At 48.8% G+C, this 8866-nt stretch overlaps 1 protein-coding gene and 1 long non-coding RNA gene across 5 annotated transcripts; one reads left to right on the plus strand and one right to left on the minus strand.

Moving 5' to 3' along the window:
- Positions 1-114: 114 nt before the first annotated feature.
- Positions 115-1438, plus strand: LOC311116222. 4 transcript variants are annotated; one of them, XR_014611378.1, is made up of 4 exons: positions 115-314; positions 358-821; positions 906-1070; positions 1155-1438. It is a non-coding gene; the product is annotated as an uncharacterized lncRNA (long non-coding RNA). The 4 variants fall into 4 exon arrangements; XR_014611380.1 differs by lacking the exon at positions 115-314 and having other exon boundaries at positions 321-821; positions 1155-1238; positions 1321-1438; XR_014611379.1 differs by lacking the exon at positions 115-314 and having other exon boundaries at positions 321-821.
- Positions 1439-1445: 7 nt separating this feature from the next.
- On the minus strand, positions 1446-7328 carry LOC311116223 (protein CLEC16A-like; the record flags this gene model as incomplete). Its single annotated transcript, XM_084191338.1, has 2 exons — positions 1446-2729; positions 7191-7328. Coding segments are annotated over 2 exons (719 nt in total), but the record flags the coding sequence as incomplete, so codon positions are not given.
- Between the last annotated feature and the right edge of the window lie 1538 nt (positions 7329-8866).

An 8866-nucleotide genomic window follows, 5' to 3' on the forward strand; every position in this document is an offset into this window, starting at 1 on the left:
AAGGGGTAGGGGAGAGAAGAGGGAGGGGAGAGAGAGAGAGGGGGAGAGAGAGAAAGGGGTAGGGAGAGAAGAGGGAGGGGAGAGAGAGAGAGGGGAGAGAGAGAAAGGGGTAGGGGAGAGAAGAGGGAGGGGAGATAGAGGGAGATAAAAAAGCAGGGGAGATGGAGGGAGGAGACACCATAGTTTCAGTGTGTTCTTGGCTCCAGTCGTTAAACAGAATCACTCACAACTTATTGATCTGTTGTTTTACTACCGATTACATTTGATAATGAATACCTCCTATCGATTACTGCAGTTAGAAAAAGCTTCCGTAGGTGAAGTTGCCCCGATTACTGCAGTTAGAAAAAGCTTCCGTAGGTGAAGTTGCACCCGATTACTGCAGTTAGAAAGCTTCCGTAGGTGAAGTTGCCCCGATTACTGCAGTTAGAAAGCTTCCGTAGGTGAAGTTGCACCCGATTACTGCAGTTAGAAAGCTTCCGTAGGTGAAGTTGCACCCGATTACTGCAGTTAGAAAAGCTTCCGTAGGTGAAGTTGCACCCGATTACTGCAGTTAGAAAAAGCTTCCGTAGGTGAAGTTGCACCCGATTACTGCAGTTAGAAAGCTTCCGTAGGTGAAGTTGCCCCGATTACTGCAGTTAGAAAGCTTCCGTAGGTGAAGTTGCACCCGATTACTGCAGTTAGAAAGCTTCCGTAGGTGAAGTTGCACCCGATTACTGCAGTTAGAAAAAGCTTCCGTAGGTGAAGTTGCCCCGATTACTGCAGTTAGAAAGCTTCCGTAGGTGAAGTTGCACCCGATTACTGCAGTTAGAAAGCTTCCGTAGGTGAAGTTGCCCCGATTACTGCAGTTAAAAAGCTTCCGTAGGTGAAGTTGCACCCGATTACTGCAGTTAGAAAAGCTTCCGTAGGTGAAGTTGCACCCGATTACTGCAGTTAGAAAGCTTCCGTAGGTGAAGTTGCCCCGATTACTGCAGTTAGAAAGCTTCCGTAGGTGAAGTTGCCCCGATTACTGCAGTTAGAAAGCTTCCGTAGGTGAAGTTGCCCCGATTACTGCAGTTAGAAAGCTTCCGTAGGTGAAGTTGCCCCGATTACTGCAGTTAGAAAGCTTCCGTAGGTGAAGTTGCCCCGATTACTGCAGTTAGAAAAAGCTTCCGTAGGTGAAGTTGCACCCGATTACTGCAGTTAGAAAGCTTCCGTAGGTGAAGTTGCACCCGATTACTGCAGTTAGAAAGCTTCCGTAGGTGAAGTTGCCCCGATTACTGCAGTTAGAAAGCTTCCGTAGGTGAAGTTGCCCCGATTACTGCAGTTAGAAAGCTTCCGTAGGTGAAGTTGCACCCGATTACTGCAGTTAGAAAGCTTCCGTAGGTGAAGTTGCCCCGATTATTGCAGTTAGAAAGCTTCCGTAGGTGAAGTTGCCCCGATTATTGCAGTTAGAAAGCTTCCGTAGGTGAAGTTGCCCCCCTAGACACTAAAAAGGTCAGTTTGGAGTCCCCCCCCCCCCCTGTATTGGTTCAGGTTAGAAGCTGAAGAGTGATCCTGGATCTGTGCGTACGGGGAAAGCCTAAATACATTCAGCCCAGTGCTGTTGCTCTCTCTCTCACGGAAGCATAGCAGGGAGAAGCTACCACCTAACCACTGATTCAAATCATGATATATCTCTCTGATGGTTGAGAACAGGACTGTTAGTAGTCTGCACACACACACTGTTGTGTTGTAGTCCATCCATAGTCCATGTCTTTATGAAAGAGTCTTTCTCCATGTGCAGTAGAATGATGTAATGTTGAGAGGAGATTAAAAGCTGCTTTGTAAAAGCACCAGCAACAGAATCCCAGCCAAGCACACATATACACAGGCGCTCACATGGACCTCTCTCTCTCTCTCTCTCTCTCTCTCTCTCTCTCTCTCTCTCTCTCTCTCTCTGTCTCTGTCTCTGTCTCTCTCTCTCTCTCTCTCTCTCTCTCTCTCTCTCTCTCTCGGTGTGTGAGAGACAGGCAGGGAACTACACACCTCTGTTAGTTAGCCATCTGCTAGCAGGCAAGTGGGAGGAGCCAGAGAGCTGTCAATCACAACTGGAAAGGGAGGGGTGATCTTAGAGAGGGGCTACTCTCGTATCCCCTTTCAGGTGTGGGTGGGTGGGTGTGTTCTCTTTACTCAGGCTGTGTGGGTGTGTCCTCTTTCTGGGGGTGTGTCTTTCTCTGCTTCCTCTCCAGTGGGTGTGTCCTGACCAGTCTCCTCCCCTTCTGATGCAGCTGCATCCAGAGAAAGGGGCGTGTCTCCCTCTGCCTCTGGGGGCGTATCTTGCTCAGTGGGCGTTCCCGCCTCTGCTTCAGCCGTCTCTCGAATTGTTTTTTCTGTTTCAGTCTCCGCCTCCTCTTCCTCCATCGCCGCCACTTCCACTTCCTCCTTTGGCTGCTTCCCTAACTCTTCTTCCTCCTCCTCCTCCTCCTCCTCCTCTTTGATAGCCATATCAGTGCCGAGGTGTGTGTGAGAGCTGAGCGTGTGTAGGTGTGGCGGGTCAGATGGGGGTAGCAGGGTCAGCGACTCTACGCTCAGAGAGTCTGTGTTGTCCTCCGTCAGCAGAGAGATGTTCGGCTGGGAGGCAGGGGTGAGGCTGGGGGCCAGGGCTGGGACGGCTGGGACGGGGGGATAAGACCCGGTTAACTCCCCTCCTCCTCCTCCTCCCTCTCCGCCGGAGGACGAAGGAGGAGTGTGCTCCAAGAACGTCTCGTCATCTGAGGAGGAGAGGGTTAATGTTATCTTCCGACGGTTCGCTGCAGGTACAGGTAACTGCTATCTAAGCCTAGCATCTAGAGCTAATGAACGGTACAGGTAACTGCTATCTAAGCCTAGCTTCTAGAGCTAATGATCGCTACAGGTAACTGCTATCTAAGCCTAGCATCTAGAGCTAATGATCGTTACAGATAACTGCTATCTAAGCCTAGCATCTAGAGCTAATGATCGCTACAGGTAACTGATATCTAAGACTAGCATCTAGAGCTAATGATCGTTACAGATAACTGCTAACTAAGCCTAGCATCTAGAGCTAATGATCGCTACAGATAAGTGCTATCTAAGCCTAGCATCTAAAGCTAATGAACGCTACAGGTAACTGCTATCTAAGCCTAGCATCTAGAGCTAATGATCGCTACAGATAAGTGCTATCTAAGCCTAGCATCTAGAGCTAATGATTGTTACAGATAACTGCTAACTAAGCCTAGCATCTAGAGCTAATGATCGCTACCGATAAGTGCTATCTGAGCCTAGCATCTAGAGCTAATAAACGCAACAGATAACTGCTATCTAAGCCTAGCATCTAGAGCTAATGATCGCTACAGATAACTGATATCAAAGTTGAGTGTGTGTACGTTACCTGTAGGGGCTGTTAGCTGATATAGTGCTGGTGGTGTGTTACCCTGTAGGGGCTGTTAGCTGATATAGTACTGGTGGTGTGTTACCCTGTAGGGGCTGTTAGCTGATATAGTACTGGTGGTGTGTTACCCTGTAGGGGCTGTTAGCTGATATAGTACTGGTGGTGTGTTACCCTGTAGGGGCTGTTAGCTGATATAGTACTGGTGGTGTGTTACCCTGTAGGGGCTGTTAGCTGATATAGTACTGGTGGTGTGTTACCCTGTAGGGGCTGTTAGCTGATATAGTACTGGTGGTGTGTTACCCTGTAGGGGCTGTTAGCTGATATAGTACTGGTGGTGTGTTACCTGTAGGGGCTGTTAGCTGATATAGTACTGGTGGTGTGTTACCCTGTAGGGGCTGTTAGCTGATATAGTACTGGTGGTGTGTTACCCTGTAGGGGCTGTTAGCTGATATAGTACTGGTGGTGTGTTACCCTGTAGGGGCTGTTAGCTGATATAGTACTGGTGGTGTGTTACCCTGTAGGGGCTGTTAGCTGATATAGTACTGGTGGTGTGTTACCCTGTAGGGGCTGTTAGCTGATATAGTACTGGTGGTGTGTTACCCTGTAGGGGCTGTTAGCTGATATAGTACTGGTGGTGTGTTACCCTGTAGGGGCTGTTAGCTGATATAGTACTGGTGGTGTGTTACCCTGTAGGGGCTGTTAGCTGATATAGTGCTGGTGGTGTGTTACCCTGTAGGGGCTGTTAGCTGATATAGTACTGGTGGTGTGTTACCCTGTAGGGGCTGTTAGCTGATATAGTACCGGTGGTGTGTTACCCTGTAGGGGCTGTTAGCTGATATAGTACCGGTGGTGTGTTACCCTGTAGGGGCTGTTAGCTGATATAGTGCTGGTGGTGTGTTACCCTGTAGGGGCTGTTAGCTGATATAGTACTGGTGGTGTGTTACCCTGTAGGGGCTGTTAGCTGATATAGTACTGGTGGTGTGTTACCCTGTAGGGGCTGTTAGCTGATATAGTACCGGTGGTGTGTTACCCTGTAGGGGCTGTTAGCTGATATAGTACTGGTGGTGTGTTACCCTGTAGGGGCTGTTAGCTGATATAGTACTGGTGGTGTGTTACCCTGTAGGGGCTGTTAGCTGATATAGTACTGGTGGTGTGTTACCCTGTAGGGGCTGTTAGCTGATATAGTACTGGTGGTGTGTTACCCTGTAGGGGCTGTTAGCTGATATAGTACTGGTGGTGTGTTACCCTGTAGGGGCTGTTAGCTGATATAGTACTGGTGGTGTGTTACCCTGTAGGGGCTGTTAGCTGATATAGTACTGGTGGTGTGTTACCCTGTAGGGGCTGTTAGCTGATATAGTGCTGGTGGTGTGTTACCCTGTAGGGGCTGTTAGCTGATATAGTACTGGTGGTGTGTTACCCTGTAGGGGCTGTTAGCTGATATAGTACTGGTGGTGTGTTACCCTGTAGGGGCTGTTAGCTGATATAGTACTGGTGGTGTGTTACCCTGTAGGGGCTGTTAGCTGATATAGTACTGGTGGTGTGTTACCCTGTAGGGGCTGTTAGCTGATATAGTACCGGTGGTGTGTTACCCTGTAGGGGCTGTTAGCTGATATATTACTGGTGGTGGGTTACCCTGTAGGGGCTGTTAGCTGATATAGTACTGGTGGTGTGTTACCCTGTAGGGGCTGTTAGCTGATATAGTACTGGTGGTGTGTTACCCTGTAGGGGCTGTTAGCTGATATAGTACTGGTGGTGTGTTACCCTGTAGGGGCTGTTAGCTGATATAGTACTGGTGGTGTGTTACCCTGTAGGGGCTGTTAGCTGATATAGTGCTGGTGGTGTGTTACCCTGTAGGGGCTGTTAGCTGATATAGTACCGGTGGTGTGTTACCCTGTAGGGGCTGTTAGCTGATATAGTGCTGGTGGTGTGTTACCCTGTAGGGGCTGTTAGCTGATATAGTACCGGTGGTATGTTACCCTGTAGGGGCTGTTAGCTGATATAGTGCTGGTGGTGTGTTACCCTGTAGGGGCTGTTAGCTGATATAGTACTGGTGGTGTGTTACCCTGTAGGGGCTGTTAGCTGATATAGTACTGGTGGTGTGTTACCCTGTAGGGGCTGTTAGCTGATATAGTACTGGTGGTGTGTTACCCTGTAGGGGCTGTTAGCTGATATAGTACTGGTGGTGTGTTACCCTGTAGGGGCTGTTAGCTGATATAGTACTGGTGGTGTGTTACCCTGTAGGGGCTGTTAGCTGATATAGTACTGGTGGTGTGTTACCCTGTAGGGGCTGTTAGCTGATATAGTACTGGTGGTGTGTTACCCTGTAGGGGCTGTTAGCTGATATAGTACCGGTGGTGTGTTACCTGTAGGGCTGTTAGCTGATATAGTACCGGTGGTGTGTTACCCTGTAGGGGCTGTTAGCTGATATAGTACTGGTGGTGTGTTACCCTGTAGGGGCTGTTAGCTGATATAGTGCTGGTGGTGTGTTACCCTGTAGGGGCTGTTAGCTGATATAGTGCTGGTGGTGTGTTACCCTGTAGGGGCTGTTAGCTGATATAGTACTGGTGGTGTGTTACCCTGTAGGGGCTGTTTGCTGATATAGTACTGGTGGTGTGTTACCCTGTAGGGGCTGTTTGCTGATATAGTACTGGTGGTGTGTTACCCTGTAGGGGCTGTTAGCTGATATAGTACTGGTGGTGTGTTACCCTGTAGGGGCTGTTAGCTGATATAGTACTGGTGGTGTGTTACCCTGTAGGGGCTGTTAGCTGATATAGTACTGGTGGTGTGTTACCCTGTAGGGGCTGTTAGCTGATATAGTACTGGTGGTGTGTTACCCTGTAGGGGCTGTTAGCTGATATAGTGCTGGTGGTGTGTTACCCTGTAGGGGCTGTTAGCTGATATAGTACTGGTGGTGTGTTACCCTGTAGGGGCTGTTAGCTGATATAGTACTGGTGGTGTGTTACCCTGTAGGGGCTGTTAGCTGATATAGTGCTGGTGGTGTGTTACCTTGTAGGGGCTGTTAGCTGATATAGTGCTGGTGGTGTGTTACCCTGTAGGGGCTGTTAGCTGATATAGTGCTGGTGGTGTGTTACCCTGTAGGGGCTGTTAGCTGATATAGTCCTGGTGGTGTGTTACCCTGTAGGGGCTGTTAGCTGATATAGTACTGGTGGTGTGTTACCCTGTAGGGGCTGTTAGCTGATATAGTACTGGTGGTGTGTTACCCTGTAGGGGCTGTTAGCTGATATAGTACTGGTGGTGTGTTACCCTGTAGGGGCTGTTAGCTGATATAGTACTGGTGGTGTGTTACCCTGTAGGGGCTGTTAGCTGATATAGTACTGGTGGTGTGTTACCCTGTAGGGGCTGTTAGCTGATATAGTGCTGGTGGTGTGTTACCCTGTAGGGGCTGTTAGCTGATATAGTACTGGTGGTGTGTTACCCTGTAGGGGCTGTTAGCTGATATAGTACCGGTGGTGTGTTACCCTGTAGGGGCTGTTAGCTGATATAGTGCCGGTGGTGTGTTACCCTGTAGGGGCTGTTAGCTGATATAGTACTGGTGGTGTGTTACCCTGTAGGGGCTGTTAGCTGATATAGTGCTGGTGGTGTGTTACCCTGTAGGGGCTGTTAGCTGATATAGTACTGGTGGTGTGTTACCCTGTAGGGGCTGTTAGCTGATATAGTACTGGTGGTGTGTTACCCTGTAGGGGCTGTTAGCTGATATAGTACTGGTGGTGTGTTACCCTGTAGGGGCTGTTAGCTGATATAGTACTGGTGGTGTGTTACCCTGTAGGGGCTGTTAGCTGATATAGTACCGGTGGTGTGTTACCTGTAGGGCTGTTAGCTGATATAGTACTGGCTGTAACAGAGTCACATCGTCCGGTGCTGCCGCTGCCTGAGGAGGGAGGGGAGGGGGACGAGAGCGGGGACGGGCTGTGCTGCGATACACAGTGGGCCACCGCAAACCCTGCAACACACACACACACACACACACACACACACACACACACACACACACACACACACACACACAATTCCATAAACACAGGGTAAACACACATATGTGCTTTGTGTAACATATGTCTGAATAACAAATTAGATTGAGCTGGTGTGCCAACATGCATGCATGCAGACACACGGAGGTAAACAGAGTTACACATTCCTGAGTGCTAGACACTAGACAGCATATCCAATCTGTAGAACTACAATACCCCAGTGTATGTACCACCCCAAGACTTCCTTAGTAAAGAAGTGTAGTATTATGATATAAGAAGTGAAACCCGAGAGATGGAGCTAGAGGAAACAGAATAGAGAGATGGAGCTAGAGAAAGTAGGGGAAACAGAAGAGAGAGATGGAGCTAGAGGAAACAGAAGAGAGAGATGGAGCTAGAGGAAACAGGAGAGAGAGATGGAGCTAGAGGAAACAGGAGAGAGAGATGGAGCTAGAGGAAACAGGAGAGAGAGATGGAGCTAGAGGAAACAGGAGAGAGAGATGGAGCTAGAGGAAACAGAAGAGAGAGATGGAGCTAGAGGAAACAGGAGAGAGAGATGGAGCTAGAGGAAGTAGAGGAAACAGGAGAGAGAGATGGAGCTAGAGGAAGTAGAGGAAACAGAAGAGAGATGGAGCTAGAGGAAACAGAAGAGAGAGATGGAGCTAGAGGAAACAGAAGAGAGAGATGGAGCTAGAGGAAACAGAAGAGAGAGATGGAGCTAGAGGAAACAGAAGAGAGAGATGGAGCTAGAGGAAACAGAAGAGAGATGGAGCTAGAGGAAACAGAAGAGAGAGATGGAGCTAGATGAAACAGAAGAGAGATGGAGCTAGAGGAAACAGAAGAGAGAGATGGAGCTAGAGGAAACAGGAGAGAGAGATGGAGCTAGATGAAACAGAAGAGAGATGGAGCTAGATGAAACAGAAGAGAGAGATGGAGCTAGAGGAAACAGAAGAGAGAGATGGAGCTAGAGGAAACAGAAGAGAGAGATGGAGCTAGAGGAAACAGAAGAGAGAGATGGAGCTAGAGGAAGTAGAGGAAACAGGAGAGAGAGATGGAGCTAGAGGAAGTAGAGGAAACAGGAGAGAGAGATGGAGCTAGAGGAAACAGGAGAGAGATGGAGCTAGAGGAAGTAGAGGAAACAGAAGAGAGAGATGGAGCTAGAGGAAACAGAAGAGAGAGAGATGGAGCTAGAGGAAGTAGAGGAAACAGGAGAGAGAGATGGAGCTAGAGGAAACAGAAGAGAGAGATGGAGCTAGAGGAAACAGAAGAGAGAGATGGAGCTAGAGGAAACAGAAGAGAGATGGAGCTAGAGGAAACAGAAGAGAGAGATGGAGCTAGATGAAACAGAAGAGAGATGGAGCTAGAGGAAACAGAAGAGAGAGATGGAGCTAGAGGAAACAGGAGAGAGAGATGGAGCTAGATGAAACAGAAGAGAGATGGAGCTAGATGAAACAGAAGAGAGATGGAGCTAGAGGAAACAGAAGAGAGAGATGGAGCTAGAGGAAACAGAAGA

Source organism: Coregonus lavaretus, assembly GCF_964263955.1.
Source record: "Coregonus lavaretus genome assembly, contig: HAP1_SCAFFOLD_10215, whole genome shotgun sequence".
NCBI classification, from domain to species: Eukaryota; Metazoa; Chordata; class Actinopteri; order Salmoniformes; family Salmonidae; genus Coregonus; species Coregonus lavaretus.